Here is a 17,048-nt window from a genome sequence, read left to right on the forward strand (position 1 = left end):
CCAGCTTTAGGAGATGTTAAATCTGAAAGGTGACCAGCAGATGCTCACCATTAAAATGTCTTGGTTGAAGTGTCCACTTCTCGTGGAAAAGTTACTGCTCAGGGCAAATCAGGTTTTCCCTCCCATTTGCTGCCTGTGCACTGCAGTCATGGTGCAGTTCCATGAAGAGTGCTGCCACATGGTGACCCGAGTGTCCCATGGAGGAACAAGACCAGAAGGCAGGTTGTGGTCACAAGGGAAATAGCACCTGCACGCAGTCGATGAATATCCTAAAGTAATACTCTTTTAGGGACTTCAGAGATTTTCTAGATGTGTCTACAACCTCTGAACAGAGCTCTTTCAGGCAATGACCGTCTCCAGCTCTTCAGCACCCTGAGTAAGGGTCCTTAGCCTCCCATAGTATCAGTCCCTGAAGGAACAACCCTTTCCCTCTAAGACTGAATTCCTTCCCCCTGGCTAATTATAGTCCTTGTTCTCTTTGTCTTGTTTTTAAATTGAAATGAGAAAAAGCTTTGCAGGGTGCTAAGTATCTTATAGTGGTCGGCATGGTCATAGGAACAATAGATACTCAGCCATTTTAAGCAATCTGAATTTATACAATGAATTAATTATTGGGTATTTCGGCTTACTTGAAAATACTATATATTTTGCCTAAAAGGTGGAGGTAAACAATGAGCTCCAGCTTTGCATTTATAGTATTTGAAACTTCACAGTAACATTTTTATGGTGACTCACCTGCACATTTTCATAGTTATAGTTGGTTACCTAGGCAGCTTGTGGTGATGGGAAAATGGCCTGACAAATGGGAGATGTGGGTTCTGCCTGGCCAGGTAGAGTCACTTCCCCCAGGTTCCTGGCTACTGAAAGAAGAATTTAGACCATGTGATTTCCAAGATTTCTTTTGAGCTCTCCTATTCAGTACATAACTCTGGGTCGCTTAGTGGAAGGTACACCTACCTGCCAGTTTTAAAGACCATATGCAGAACAAGATATGCTTTGCATATTATCCTTTGCTCCTCTGATAATTTTTGTTAGCTGTATAATCTTCTTTAGCTCTGTTGCTTATGGATATCCTATTACTACACTAATTATAATTTTTTCTTTATAATGTTTTAATTAGAAATAGGTTTGCACATTAGGTAAAACCTCACAACTTGCTCTGGAATTCTATTTTTAGACTTTTTCATGCTATGACAGATTGTTCTTTTTAAGTGTATGTCCCTATTTGTAAGTGTTGAATGACAGTCGTTTACCACTTCTTCCTTTTGTCTAGCCTTCTTTTTCCAGGTCACTTGCACTACAGATGAAGGAAGTGTTAAGACGCCATTGATCCAATATGATACCTCTGCTGGATTCGGTAAACATTTAACTCACTATGTTTAGTGCAGCGCCTACTCATTTTCTCAAAAAACATGCCTATGTTTGTTCATATACACTTGTGCTAATATGTTAGCATAGACTGTATGGAAGGAATTGTGTTGCGCTGTAAGAAATTTTTTAAACATTAAGCAAGTAGTTAGGACATGCTCTTAAAATGCGCAGAAAACCAGACAAATCTGACTAAACTCTCCTAACCACAAATCCTGTCATTTAAAGAGTTGTATGACTTTGTATACAAAAGAGTGATTTATAGAGGAAATCAGGGGAAAGAGAGATGAGAGGAAGTGTATTAGTTCATTCTTGTTGCTTATAGCAGAAATACCTGAAACTAGGTAATTTGCAAAGAAACAATATCTATTGCTTACAGTTTCAGAAGTCCAAAGTCCAAGTAACATATCTGGTGATCGTAACTCTACAGTGACACAGAAAAACATCAGATGGCGAAATGGCAGAAGCAAGTAAGGAGAAGCAAGAGCTAATCTCTTCACTTGCTTTCCTTTTAAAGCCATCAGAAAAACTCCCGTTATTCCAGGAGTGGATCAATCCATTTGACAAGGATACAGTCCTCACAATCTCATCACCTCTTCAAGGCCTCACCGTTTAATTACCATCATAGGATTTCCCACCCTCTTAACACTGTCACAGTGGGGACTAAGTTTCTAATACATGAAAATTTGGGGGACACAAGTCTACCCACAGCAGAAAGGGAGAAAATACTGTGCCAATTTGTGTTGATCATAATGATAATATTATGGATTCAAAGCCTAAAATAGTGAATTTGCAAAATTTCTGTCTTGCATCCTCCATAAAAGATTATGATTTAACTGTTAGTACTAAGTAATTTAGCTGAAGAGATGAAACTGTATTATTTTAAAGAACATTGAATTCTACCCACAATCTTTGAGTCTCACACACACAATGCTTTACAATATCAAAGGGTAAGTTGGAGAAATGCCAAATATTTTCCATTAGAACAGATAGGGTATCAGATTTAGGACTGATTCCCTATTTTAAGTTCCAGTAATTAATGCTATATCAAATTTGTTGCATATTTTAAAAAATTAAGCATATCCCAAAATTATAAAACTGAGGTGACCATATATATTATTATCGAGGATAGTTTTAATCTGTTAAAACAATATTATTTAGTGTTTTCAGACCTTACATGTCTGGATGCCATATTGTAGGGAAAATATAGGAAAATGGTCAGGGTCCCTCAGATGTTCAGAATCTTGCTGAGCATTTGATGTCAACATGCACGTGCACCCAGATGTTCTTTGGTTACTGTAATTGCGTATGGGCAGCCAGGTGTCCTGGGTTATCAGACTTAAGTATAAAGGATTAGCAGCTCTGATCCATGGGGGCTCTCCCACCCCCAGCCACCCCCTGGGGGGCGATGGGGAGACCACTACTATTGCTGGAGGCTGTTGCTGCCAAGACCACCAGGATGCTCTTGGAGGCCACCGCCGCTGCTGCTGGAGGCTGCTGTAAGCTGCTGCTGCTGCTGCTGAGGAAGCTGAGGACTGAGTTCGCTTTGGAATGAACCTGTTAACTCACCAACAGCTCCCGGAACCTTTCCCAATTACCTAACTTGTGACCTGCATGTGAGGAGTCTGTGAGGCAGCCTGGCACGTGAGGGGGCTGTGAGCCAGCCTGGCAAGTGTGGAGTCTGTGACCCAATCTGTACAACAATTTTGAAGGGGTTGAACCCTAGCCAGAACATATAAAATTTCTTACAACTTCTAACAGACTCTCCCGTATAGTTTGTATCATTTTATTTAATAGTGGCTGTGGGGTAGAAAAGACCTCGGTTTGCATGTTTTTTTAACAACTCCAGTGTTTCTACAAGTGGACCAAGAGAGGTCTGAGAGGCACAGGGATTTATCCAGGAATGCTCTGCAAGCTTTTTGCTCAGGTGGACACTCAAGCCATGGCTTTTCTATGGAATCCAGGCCCAGGACTTTTTCTTTAGCAATTTAAGTGTGCATAAGAATCACCTCAGTGTGCCTGTTTGCTTTAATTTCCCAGGCCCCCAGAAGAGATTCAGAATCAGGGGCGCCCAGGAATCTGCTCTTTTAATAAGTCCCACCCAGCCATTCTGACACAGGGACGCAGGACCACACACTAAGCAATACCACCAAACCAAGGTTGTTCTACCTTCTAAATCTGCCGGTAGAGTCTCTTTGGTCAGTGGGAAGTGTGTTGTCCCTGGAGGCAGGCAATTAACAGAGAGCGACTCACTGACACCAGTTGTGGGTTGCGTTTGTCTTTGGCGTTGAGACCCAGCCACTGGAGTTCAAGCCCCTGACCCCCTGACCGTGAATATCCCATGTGATGCACAGGTAGAGACCCTTAAAGTGAAAGATATTTTGAAAAGAGGGAAGGGATAAAGAGACAACACCCAGATTTCAAGCTCTTCATCAAAGAGGAGAAGTCCCCAGTGGGCTCATGAACACCAACTGAGGTTCCCATTGCTGGGGGCTGAGCTGTGAAAGGTGGCTCGTGTGTCTGGAGGCTGGGCTCTGGGCAGAGCAGAGGGATGGAACTCTGAGGACTGTGCGACGTTATGGTAGACTCCAAGATGTGCATCCTAACTAATATCTGTAATCAGTTTTAATTATTATGATATAACTTTAAAACGTTCCAGTTCCCTTGCCTGAAGGCAGCCTCCAAGCAGGAACGTGGCAGAGACCTCATTTTCCTCTGACTGTTCCGAGGGCTATTTCCCCTTTGAGGCTTCCCTCGGGCAGGCTGCCCTCCATTCCCCTGCGTGCTCCTGAGCAAGGGGCCCACTGGGCCCATCAGATCACTTTCTGAAGTTGCAGCCCTGTGCCACACACACAGGAAACTCAGCTCTTCTAGTGTATAACAAAGGTCTGTTTGTTTTTAATCAAGCAACACACACTGGTGCCTAATTAAGCGAATTCCAACCTGCTGGAGCTTGATCAGAACTTTCGTCCAATCCTTCATTTTAGACATGGGAAAGCAGAGGCTCAGAGAGGCAAAGTAGCTTTTTTAACCACAGAACTGACCAGAAATAGAGTTAGGGTTGGCAAAGTGCTAGCCTTCCTCTCAGTCACCTTCTCTCCCTTCCTTAAACATTTTTATCCCAATTCTGACCTCTCCCCCTTTACCGCTTCCCCTGAGAATGTGAGGCTGAGGTACCAGGCAGGCCCACAGAGTCCTTGAGCTGCAGAAAAGGGGAAGCCAGTCCCATGAGTGAGCAGGCATTTGCAACTGTGCCCGTCCTTCTGCCTCTGGCTGCGGGCATTTGCTTTAGATGGGCAGCTCTCTGGCTGCCAGCTCCATGCCAGCTTGCGTGGCAGCTGATCTGACCCCACGTGCAGAAGCTAATCTCTGAGCCCTGCTCCTGCCCAGGTTGCCACACTGACATCGTGACTCCACTGCCCGTGTCTCCTGTAAGCCTTCCTTCCTGCCCTGCCCACTCCAGCTTTGCCCACATCGACAAGATTCCATCATCCTGCTACTGCCCCTCCTCCGTCCCTGCAGAGCCCATAGCACAGGGACTGGGAGCCATAAATGCTCGTTAAATGTAAGCTGCTTGTATTAGCCTCATGTGCAGAGAATCATGTCGACTTTGAACACAAGAACAGAAATCAAGGGTAAGTGGTTCCATCACTAAAGGATTTATTTCCATAGGAAGCTCTCCTAGTGCACATGAGTGATGGTTTGCAGAGCTTTTGCTATTTGACAGAGAGGCCAGGGAACCAGGAATGTAAAGATAACATGTTAGTAGACACAGGCTGTCAACACCGGCATTGCCATTTGATGTCTCAAAACCCAGTTTGCACAAAACTTCTCAGGAATGGGGCTGTTGCATGAAGTGAGAGGACCTGGATCTCTACAGCAGTGACGATGATCGTGACTCTGCAGCAGTAACAGTAAGGGCCCAGTCCTTCACGAGAGCCCATTGCTCAAGAAAGGACGTTGCTCCCAGGGCACACAGATATGAAACAGGCGATCCCCCAAGGTCACTTTGGTAACCCCTTTTAAAAATTACTCCCCCTTCCCGTCTTCCCCAGGGACTTGCCAAGGCAGCAGTGGCTTCTAACCTGAGCAGCAATGCTGGGAGTGTCAGCGAGGTCTATCGGGGGCTACGAGCTTCTCCTTAGAACCCTCCCACACGCTGAAGTGTCACCCCAGCCTGCATACAAGTACAAACAGGCACCATGAGACAGACTGATTTCAACTCCTTCCTAATTTACCATCACATAGGTGGGGCCGGAGATCACACAACTGCCTTCTGAAATGTTTCCATCTTCTCTTCCTGGGTTTTGCAGGCCTCGTGCTAACAACTCCTGGAGGAAAGAGAGGGTCGGGGAGCAACAGCACGGAGTTCTACAGAGAGCTGTGGTTCATAGTGTTAATGGCGATGCTGGGCCTGATCTTGTTGGCCATTTTTCTGTCCCTGATACTGCAAAGAAAAATCCACAAAGAACCATATATTAGAGAGAGACCACCCTTGGTACCTCTTCAGAAGAGGATGTCTCCACTGAGCGTCTACCCACCGGGGGACACCCACACGGTGAGGCTGTGAGGGCGGGCCCTGCTCCCTGTCGCTGGCCAGGGCACTTGTTTTCTCTTGAGAGAAATGTGCCACAGCCGTAGTAACAAGGGACTCAATGACAGTAGTTTTCACTGAATGGGGACTGAGGGAGGCCAACCCTGGAACGCCTTTCCCAACTTTGGCTGCACATCAGAAGCAGCTGGGAAGCATAAAAAACTACCATTTTCTGGGTTTCATCCCAGAAATTCTGATTTCATTGGTCTTGGAGGAGGGGGGAGGCTGAGGGTCGATATTCTTTTTTTTTTACTCCTGAAGTGATTTTAATGTGGAAGTAAGGATGAATACTTCTGCTCTTTAGTTGTACTTTGTGGGTGGGGGAGGAGAGGTGTACCTTGAAATCACCTGGGAGAACTTATAAGTTATAGTACTGTGTATTTTGGGGGGATTGGAAATAAAAAAAAGGGGAGATGAGGAGGAAGGGGTTAAAGTGCTATCAGTTCTCAAGTTGTCCCCTGACCCTGATATCCCAGGCCACTGAGGATGGATAGCTCTTCATAGCTCCAGACCACCCACTCCCAAGGTAGGTCAGGCACAGCTCTGGGGGGTGAGGGCCCAGCCATGGCGGTGTGGGACGGCTGTTGCACAGAACACTCCTTGAAGGGGTAAAAGGAGACTGAATTCCATGGTGCCTTCTGGTGTGCGGCTGTGTCTGCTGGAGAAGGGAAGGCTGTTTTCTAGTCCTCACCAGGCACCATCTGCTCCCCAAGCTGTGCACCCAAAGGGCTGCGTCTACCTGAGGGGCACCTTTTTTCCAGTTTGCACAAAGGTTCTCCATGAACTAGTGGCCACCCCGTGCAGCACCAAAATTAAGCACAGAAGCCTGGTCAGACTGCTTCAGATTCAGCACTTTAAAACATAGAAATAAATGAACATTATCCACCTTTCAGACTCTTCACTTTCCCAGGCCACAGCAATGAACAGCAGTAGTGAAGCCCCTGACCAAGCTTTGTCAGAGCTGAGCAGCAGAAGTGTGGGGCACAAAGGGAAGGGGCCCCTCTGAGGGACTACAGCTGTAGCTGGTGCAGGAAGCAGCAACGGGACAGTGACTTGGTGGTGGAAAAGCAGAAGGCGATGCCTACATCGTCCGGCCCTTGGCTCTCTCCCCACCCACACCTCATCCCACTCCCTTCCTCACTCCCCATCCTCAGAGGCTTCTTCCTCTTGAGCCCATCAACCAAGCTCCTCTGCAGGGCCATTGCAACTGTGCTCCCTCGAGTGGCTCACACTCTCTCTTCCTTCAGGTCTCTGCAAAAATGTCACTTCCCGTCCTATGTAAAAGAAAATTCCCTAGCCCTTTAACGCATGACACTGCACCAAATATGTCTGTCTGACTCCTCAAATAGAACGTAAGCTCCTGAGGTCAGGGAACTTGGGGGTCACTGACCAGACAGTGATGGCACAAATAGGTGCTGCACAAGTATCTGTTGAATGCATGAATGCTGAGTGGCTAGTTCAAACCACGGCCCATTTGCTCCTTCCTGTTCAGGGCACAGTCCTTAGCAGATTCTCACTGAAGAGCGGGTGACTTGGGGTTTTCTCTTGTTGAAGGGTAACTTTCTCCTAGAGGCCAGGCTGGTAGAGGAAGGGTGCACTGGAGGGGCGACAGGGGCAGGGGCGACAGGACGCGCGTGGAGAGCAGGAGGGGTACCCAGGCTGCCAGGCACGCCCCTGTGGTGACATGCACGTAGTTACAGGGAAACTGACCCCCCCCACCAGCAGTGTTCAGAGCCCTTCCCTACTGCAGGCGCCTCTGCGTGGCAGTCGTAGGAGAGGAATGCTGTCGTCCTTACTTGGATAACTCAGTGACCGAGAAACAATCACATCAGTCCCATGGGATGTTATGTTGTTCTGGATAGATTCCATTGTTCAGGGCTGTGGTGAGTCTTGTTAAGCTCTATCTTGTCACAACAAGGGCCGTGACCCGTGTGTCTCAGCATCCCACAGGAGCAGGAGCAGAAGTGTGAGGAAGAAACCCAAGAATCTGTCACTTCAGCCAGCACTTGGAAAGTCTGCGGCACAGGAGAATTTGAGAGCAGCCATCCATGAATTAAAAATATAACACAATTCCCATAGCCAGTGTGTACAGTTCCACAACCAGTACAGACCCATGGGGGTGCACATCAGGACCTTGCCATCCTGACCCAACCAGGCTAAGCTGTCTCAGGGGACAGACAGAGGCATCATTCAGCCTGTGAGACAAGCAGACAAAAGAATTAGAGCCCCCTGTTCCTGCACACCCTTTACCATCAGAGAAAAGCAGAGGGGCACCCAACCGAGGAGCTTTCGCTGGGTGCCAGGGCTGAGTGAGGTGTGAGGAGGGGAAGGCACAGTGCGACGGGCGGCTGCTCATCGCAGGCCCCGCAGGGTTAGCAGGAGGGACAGCTGGGGCGCGCCAGGGTGCCGGGTAGTATTCCCTGGAACCCAGTGAATCACAATTTAATCCTATCCAGTTGACAAAATGTACTTTCAAGTCTTCTTTGGTTGCTTTCTAAAAATATTTTTAAACCAAACTGCTCTCATGAAGTTGGAGACCATGAGAGAAAAGGTGTGACCAGCCGAACCAGAGGCAGTGCAGTTTGCATTAGGAGAGCCAAGTGAAGAGCTGTTGGTGACCACGGGGTCCTTCATCTACTCAGAATCGAGGGCAGGGTCTGAACAGGAACAAGCCGATTCACCTGCTCGGTTTCCCGGGCTTTCTTCCCCCTGGGTAGGTGGGTGAGATGTAGCCCTGCGACACACGCACACCCTCTCCTCGCCCAACAAGCCCTGGTTCTCGGAGCCGCCGTCACCCTCTCCCGAGCACCTTTGCCCTCTGAATAAGTAAAGAACCCTTTGAACATCAAACACAAAATGGCAAAAAGATTTTAGGCTCCACTCTGAACAAAAGGAGTAGAGGTGCCAGGAAATGAGACAGCCTTTCATAATTCATTCACGTTTTTCAAGGTCACCATATACAGTACAGCTACGTTCAAGTGCATGCAGATTTTACTTGTGATTTAATTATTGGTTTAAGGATCCTTTCATTCTCTACAATACTAAACAAATAATGCCAGAGGAACTCACCTTAGTCACTAAGCAATTAGTTTCTGCTCACCGTATGGTTTTAATTGCAAACTCCTAATGTATGTATCAGGGTAGTCTTAAGTATGGGAATGATTATGCTGTAGTTGGAGAAATGCACAGAATTTATTTGAAAATGTTCCAAACACAGACTGATGTCCCCATTTGTCCTCAGTTTGACTCTGTGGCTGATATATCTGATGTGTCAAGCAACGTCACCCTAAAAAGTTACACCATGCACTTGGAGGTACCTCTGTGTTCTGCATGAATGCATGATCTTTTGCATGGCGTGTTGATAGGACGTTGCTAGGACACTACATTAGAACCCTCAGACGAGCAGCTAGATTTTTATCTTACGGCATATTCTGGGTCCTAATCATAGAGTAACTTGGTCTTTCTGATGTTAATATTAATATCAGACCTGATTTAACTTGGAGACTGGAATCTTGTAACAAGGGGAATAACATGGAATGAGAAAAGAGGAAGGGAGGAGAAAATTTCCCTACACAAATCCAGGACTTTTAAGGTGAAATACAAACTGCTCACTTGGTGGGCAGCCATGAGAGACCACTGTTAACCATGCCGCTCTGGGAAAGGGGTGCTCTCAAGAGGGAGGCTGTGTGCTGACATGCAAGGAGAGGTGACCTCGTTAGCCCTCCCTCCGGCCCCTCACCCCTCTGCTCTGCAAAGCAGCACGCCCTCGCCCCACAGGGGCCAAGAGTCAGAGCACCAGTGCATGAGCTCTGTGGGTGCTAAGAACACCAGCCATCACATGTGACTGTCAGCTTATTATCTCACCCTTACCGAGAAACCAGGGCCGCAGTGTTCCAGGTGCTCAGTCGCTCATTTCTATAGGAGGGTCTGAAGGGAGTCATTCCCTTAACAAGGTGTGATACAGTCTTCTGTCATATTTCAAGGCCACTGCTTTTCATGTTAATCACCAATAGCAACTTTCTTTTCAGGGATTAGCTGATACCAAAATTCCCCGGTCTGGGACACCTGTGAGTATTCGCAGCGGCTGCAGCACATCAGTACTGCGGATCCCAAGTCAGAGCCGGCTTAGCCACACCTACTCCCAGGGCTCCCTGGGCCGTAGTGTCAGCCAGCTCGTCGACATTCAAGAGAAGAAGGTCCTGACTGACGATTCACTGTGGGAAACCATCCTGGGCCACGACAGCGGACTGGTGAGTTGGTTTCCTCACCCAGAACCTTTGCCGAACATCCCAAAAGAATACTGGCAAAGAGAGAGCATGAGCTTCCTGTACTTCAGTGAATGGTCCCTTGCAGCACTCAGGGAATCGGAGCACTCACCCAGTCGTGCTGTCACCAGATTGTTTACCAGTATCACCACAATGGTTTGATAAGTGGGATGGAAACTTTGTCTTCTGGCACACATCACATGCTCAAAAAATAAATATGTGAATAAGCTGAGAGACAAACAGGCTGTCCTTCATTAACTTGGGACAGAAAGTGACTGGAAGCATTGCAACTGGCCTGCAATAGGCATAAAGTACTAGCACCTGTTGTCCTAAGTAAGTTACACCTTTTTCCTACTGGTTTATTGTTCGAGGAGAAAAGAGTCTTTTTTCTCAACAGGTTAAAATGGTTCCTTTACGAAAAACTAAAAAAAAAATCATGATAAATAACGGTTTTACTATTTATGAGCTTTGTCTCTCCTAATTTCAGTCCAGTGGGTACAGATACCGATGAGGAAAGGTAACCTAATCATCTAATATATGCCCTGAGCCCCCTAGTGGCTGAGATGACTAAAATCCTAGAATTTTTACCAGCTGTCAAACTTCCTCTCTGTGCCTACCTAGGCGTCTGCTGGAGATCACTCCAACGGGCCAGATAATAAACAGCCAGCCAAGAACATAGCTCCTCCACTTACTCCTCTGAGGCAGAATCACTCCCCTCCACTTCTTTCAACCCTCTGGCACCTTTGAACTTTCACTCATCTTTCTCTCCCAAGCTCCCACTTTTCCTTCACTGAAAAGTTGAGGACTTCCACGAAGCCTTTCTTGACTAATGGCAAACAATAAAGGGAGTTCTTGGCTCCGGGTTCCCTACCACAATCAAAAAATAAAGCGTACAGTCCTTTCTTGTTCAGAATGATGACATATAGATAGTATGCATTTTTAAATCACAGTCCTGCTTGATGTTATAACTTTCAGTTCCATAATTCCATTTCACATCTAAAGTTTCTAAAGGGCAGGAATAATTATATTAGGTTGAAACATAGGAATTGCTAATTAATCATTGATTAATCATTTTTGACATGCAAAATGGCAATTTCAATGTGTTCAACATAATACATTAAGGACTTACATGAATTATTTCACTTACTTTTCACAAAGAGCTACAATTATCCTTATTTTTATAGAAGGAACTGTGGCTTAGATTTACCCAAGGACACTAGTAATCTTTCTGTGGAGTTGGGATCTTAAGAGCGTCATCTGACTACAGAGCTCCCATTTGTAACTGTTTTACTATATTACCATTTTGCTTATTTTTTGCTTTTGACCATGCCAATACTTGGCAAATTATGTGTTCATGGTAACATTACTTTCAGTGTCACCAACCCTATTAGATCAATACGAAATACAGTAGGAGAGTGGGAAGCAATAGTGCATAATAGCTTGCATTCCAGCTCTTCCTCTTTGAACTGAATCATATATATGTGTATTTAATCTCCCCACTTTACAGATGGGAAAACTGAGGCTAAGGTATGGTACAACGTAACATCCAAATTACATTTCAGATTAGTCTATAGTTCATGTGTGCATGTAATGTGATCCTTTCAATAAGGTAAACTTAAGGCAAGGACTGTGTTTTAAACCACACTTTACAGTGTTGAGCACAGGATATTAAGCCTTTAATAAATACTTGCTGAGTACTTATGTTAAATTGATAGAACTCTCAATCGATAGCAAATGCTATTGACAGCAAATATTGTAACCCATAATGAATGTTGGCTTACTTTTCAGTACATGGATGAAGAGGACCTGATGAATGCCATCAAAGGTTTCAGCTCAGTGACCAAGGAACACACCACATTCACCGACACCCACCTGTAAAGGATGAAATCTGCAAGACATAACCCCGGGATGCAGGCTCCACACCCCATTCTTCCTGGTTTATCACTGACTGACCCATCATAAATGCCGGAAAGCCATTGTTTGTTATTCTATAGCCCTTTATAGAAATGAGGATTGTTTTTGAAACAGTTCCTTCCTAATAGAGGTCTAAGGAATGTTATTTTCTAGTTGTCTGAAATGAGAAGAAATATTCTAGTTGTTTCGCTGTGCTTATCTGGTGGAAGACAAAGAAGCAGGTAATTTTCAGTTGGCTTTGTTTGGCAGTGATGCCTCTGGTTAAATAAATAATCAGTGGCAATTTCAAGATGGTCCACACTTATTACACGTAATGAGAAGTTACTGGTTTAAAAACTAAGAGATTCTATTCAGAGGATGTCTCTGCTGCTCCTTTCAATCTGCTACTTCCGTCAGGGTTGACACAACCCTGTAAGAAACAGCTATTCTAATGATCATAGCTGCAAAATGAAATCCCAATTTCAGGCCATGCTAAATCACGGGAAAAAAAAAAAAAAAAAACACTTTGCACTGGGGCTACACACTTGGCTGAAAGTTCTATTTAATTACAATTTTTAGGGTTAAATATTCACTAAACCTTTTGATAAGCAGCACATAATTTTTATATAAATGTCAGCTCTTACATTTATGAATTTCTGAAAATCTATGTAGTAAAGAGCTAATTTATACAGTTCAAAGTTAAAACAGTGTTTCAATAAAAATGGCTCCTCTTGAACCGATGTTTTTATTTTACATATTTTACATAGTTTTGAAACCCCAACCAGTACTTTTCATAAAATTCTGCCAATTCACTGAATACCTGGGTATATTGACATGTTCAACTTAGCACATTTCAAATGGAAACGAATGTTCTATTTGGAATATTTAATTGCCTACATGGAATTTAAATGTATTTGTTCCTTGTAACTTTGAAATCGTTGAACACATTTACCTGTAAGTACAAGACTATACGTATGTATATATGTATTTCATATATATATATATATATTACTCTGTACTATATCCCTTTATTTCAGAGAACTACTCATTATTTTAGCCCTAGAATCAGTAATATTTGGTATGCAACAGTACCAAAGACAGCAAATGACAGAAACTTATGAACTATAGTTTAAAAATTTCTGTCATTTGCCATGTTTGGCTTACGAAGTCATCAGGAAAAAGTCCTAAGGCAAGAAAAATTTTTTTTTCCAAGTCATCAACATACAATTAAAGATATTTAAATTTGTTATTCGTGGAAAACAATGTAAGAAAACCTCTCTTCCTTCATTCTTAAAGGTCTTAATGACTCCAGGAAGTTATTTTGAATCTCTCTCGTACGCAATAGTCTGACAATATTTGTGGATTTATGTTGGATTTTCATAAAGCTCAGCTGGCAAAAACTTATAAAGAGGTAAACTTACTATTCTGCCTGAAAACTATGAATTACCCTGTGGTCTACCGGTCAAAGTCGATGGACTTCTGGGGTACTGAGACTTTATCTCAGTCTGTGGGAGAGAAGTTCCTCAGACTGACCAACTTCTAGACAAAGCTTGCCAACCATAGGTGTCAAAAGCACAGACCAGTATTAAGCAGTTCTACTCCCTTTTTAGAACTTCTATAAGCAAACAAATCTGAAACCATTGTGCACATTTGGCAGTGGCTGTACACATTATGAGGTTGGTTTTTTCTCGCCAAAAGTTTTGTACTTTCTGAAATGGAAACATAGGATTGACTAATTTACTCTTTTTACTCACATTTGTTGATTCTGGGTCAATTGTTTAAAGCTAGCACAAATGAGCCTTAATCAAGGCTGTGTCCACCTCACATGAGCTACTTAAGGTATATAGGGAAGAACTGGTCTTTTCCAGTCATAAACTTGCATCCTTATCCTTGGTCGACTCTTCTGTGAATATGCATTGCTAGTCACAGGTGGATTCAGAAGATGGAGCTTATCTGCATTTGTGAAAAATTAACTAGACACCTTTATCTCTGTGTATTTTTTTTTCCTTTTTCTGGTGTCCGGCAACGGATCGCAACCCTCAGCGCCGCGCCCGCACCTCGCTCAGCCAGTGAGCGGGAACCGGTCTGCATGTGGGATCCGAACCCTTGGCGGGAGCGCCGCCGCACTTCCCAAGCGGCGCACTGCAGCAGTGCGCCACGGGGCCGGCCCTATCTCTGTGTATTTTTTAAAGCACAGAAAAGAACTTGAAAAGAACACAAAGAATAGAGAGCTATGGAGGATTTTTATCTTAAATCACTCTCCACTTAATCATCTAATTAAACATTTAGTTAGTTATTACATGAATTCAGTTAGCTGAATCATTCACATTTTAATCCCATGGCTTCTACCCAGAACACTGCTCCCTTGCAACACTCCTGACCTTATTTATATTTATTTCAGAGAAGAATCCTAAAATTTTGTTTTGCTACTTTAAGTGGGAGTGGTGCCAAATCTTTATCATTCAAACTGTGTAGACCCACCCCTAGAGATTCTGATTCAATTGGCCTGGGGTGGGGCTAAGGGATCAGTTCTTTTAAGTTTCCAGGTGTTCCTAATGTTGAGAACCAATGAAGCAAAACAACCTAGAAGAAATCATGTACAAGAACAATATGCTGTACACAGGGACTATGTTCCTAGGCCCACCACTTCTCCCAGAGCAAACAATGAACGGTTACCTATGAACCCCTTTAAATTTGTACTAAATGTCTTATCACTTGTATAGGCCACATTCTCAGCTTACTTTAAGAACGGCCATGTTTTGTTATTCTTAATACTGACTGAGAAGAGTAGTTATGTTTTTATGATCTCTACAAGAGTTGTGATTATAGATGATCTATTGCAGTTTCCACTAAATGAAGAACCTAAACATGCATCTGTTATGTTACCTTATACTTATGTAAAAATCATGTTGGCATCTATATAAAGATAATTCAACCTGAACAACTTGTAAATAAAACATGGGCCAGGTGGAATAATTCAGTAATAAGGAAGTTAATTATGTCACATACGAATAGTAGTTGATTTCCAATGCACAAATACCAGGTAAATCTAAAGATGGTTTGTTTAATAAATATTTAAATGTGAACTAAGTTTGATTTAATGTATTTATGAAAAAATAACAGCTCTGAATTACACATAAATAATCATGATAAAGTCGCACCCACTTAAGAAAATAGGATGTTCTGGATAATTTCTCAACCATCAATGTATATTAGAATCAATTGTGGTCTTTTCTCAAAATATGAGTCCCAACCACCAGAGAGATTCAAATTCAGTAGGACTGGAGTGGGGCCTAGGCAAATGTATGTGTCTAACCTCAAGCGATTCTGATATTTAAGCCTGGATGAGAAAGCAAGGAATAAGATCATATGCTCTTGAAAAAGGAAGACCTGTGTTCGCAAGTCAGCTCAGTATCTAATGAGCCTTGTGGCTGGACTGTTATTTATCCTCTGTGGGTCTCAGTGATCTCATCTGTGAAATAGGAATAACACTTATCCTATGTGTATAATACATTGAAATAAGTACAAAATTACTTTAAAAAACTCTTCCCATCATGAGAATTACAAATGTTTTCATTTTTCATCAACATATATAGATTCATTTTCAATTTTTTTTCTTCCAGACACAATGAGGGAGATATAATGAAAAAATTGAGACATGGCAGGGATAATCTGCTCAAGTAGACTCAAACCCCCGCTCTAACATGAAGGCTCAAACTCTTACAAGGTGAAAACAAATAAGACTTGACTTATAGTATAATGCAATCCATGGTACAGTCAGTTGCCTTTTTATAGAATTTTACTATATGATAGTCATTGTTATCTTTGTTTTTAGTGGTCTTTTATTCTTGGAAAATATTCCATTTTTTTCTTTAATTTTCTTGCCCACCCAACTTTCACAAAACTATGATAATAAACAAGGGTATAAGAAATAATGTCAGCCCTTAGTCATTTTGAAATTATGCTTTACCTAAATTATGCTTTACACCTTTTCCTTTATTGATAATATAAATCAGTTTTTGGCTTCCGGTCAAGATGGCAGAATAGACTGGCCCCAGTGTCACTCTCTCCCACAAAACAACCAATTTACAACTATTAAAAAGCAACAAAAGCCATGCTGGGGCCACTAGAGCTCAGGTGAAGAGGACGAGAGACCTACGGAGTTCATGAAGACAGGAGACGCCACAATGAGAGAAAGAAAGAACTGCTCCATTTTGAGCCCTGGCTGCATCCAGACTGGAGCTGCTGAGTGCACAGAGCAGTGGCTGGCAAAAGCTGCAGCTGTGCCCTTCAGATGAAGTTGCTTGGAAGCTACAAGGGAGAAGAGGGCCTTGGTGGCCCCCAGGCCAGCAAGACTACTAATAGGGTTTCTGTGGACCCACATAGGAGTGAGGAGCCACAGACAACTGAAAAAAAGGAGCCACTCAGAGGCTGGTGAGTCATCACAAGGGACCAGTGCACAGCCTGTCCCATGGGAAGTGTTTGGAGCACGGGCGGTGGGGGAGACAGGCCCACTGGGGGAACACTGGGGCACAGCAAGGACAGCTGATCTGCCCCCAGTCAGTACAGGATCACTAAGAGGAGACTGGACAGTAATGTAGAATTGCATGGGGTGCAGTTTGCTGAAAAGACTCAGGCCCAGACCAAAGTTTCTGCACAACCCAGGTGTGCCAGATCTTATGAGTCCCAGAAGCACCTATAAAGACAACATTAAAACCTGAGCTGCAGGGCCGGCCCGGTGGTGCACTGGATAGTGCGCCGCTTGGGAAGCGCGGCGGTGCTCCCACCGAGGGTTCGGATCCCACATACAGACCGGTTCCCGCTCACTGGCTGAGCGAGGCGCGGGAGCAACATCGAGGGTTGCGATCCCGTTGCCGGTCCCCGGTCCGGTACGGGGGCGACACTGAGGGTTGCGATCCGTTGCCGGA

At 44.1% G+C, this 17,048-nt stretch overlaps 1 protein-coding gene across 1 annotated transcript in view; it reads left to right on the forward strand.

Annotated features, from left to right (window-relative positions):
- LOC103599019 (usherin-like) overlaps positions 1-12,105 on the forward strand; it is a 160,683-nt gene extending 148,578 nt beyond the window's left edge. The window contains exons 19-23 of the mRNA XM_008583091.1: positions 1,274-1,357; positions 5,682-5,926; positions 9,204-9,275; positions 9,991-10,212; positions 12,016-12,105. Coding sequence (XP_008581313.1) covers positions 1,274-1,357; positions 5,682-5,926; positions 9,204-9,275; positions 9,991-10,212; positions 12,016-12,105 — 713 coding nt within the window. The remainder of the gene's footprint in view (positions 1-1,273; positions 1,358-5,681; positions 5,927-9,203; positions 9,276-9,990; positions 10,213-12,015) is intronic.
- Positions 12,106-17,048: the final 4,943 nt, after the last annotated feature.

This window comes from Galeopterus variegatus, unplaced genomic scaffold (genome assembly GCF_000696425.1).
Source record: "Galeopterus variegatus unplaced genomic scaffold, G_variegatus-3.0.2 Scaffold2828, whole genome shotgun sequence".
Taxonomy (NCBI): Eukaryota; Metazoa; Chordata; class Mammalia; order Dermoptera; family Cynocephalidae; genus Galeopterus; species Galeopterus variegatus.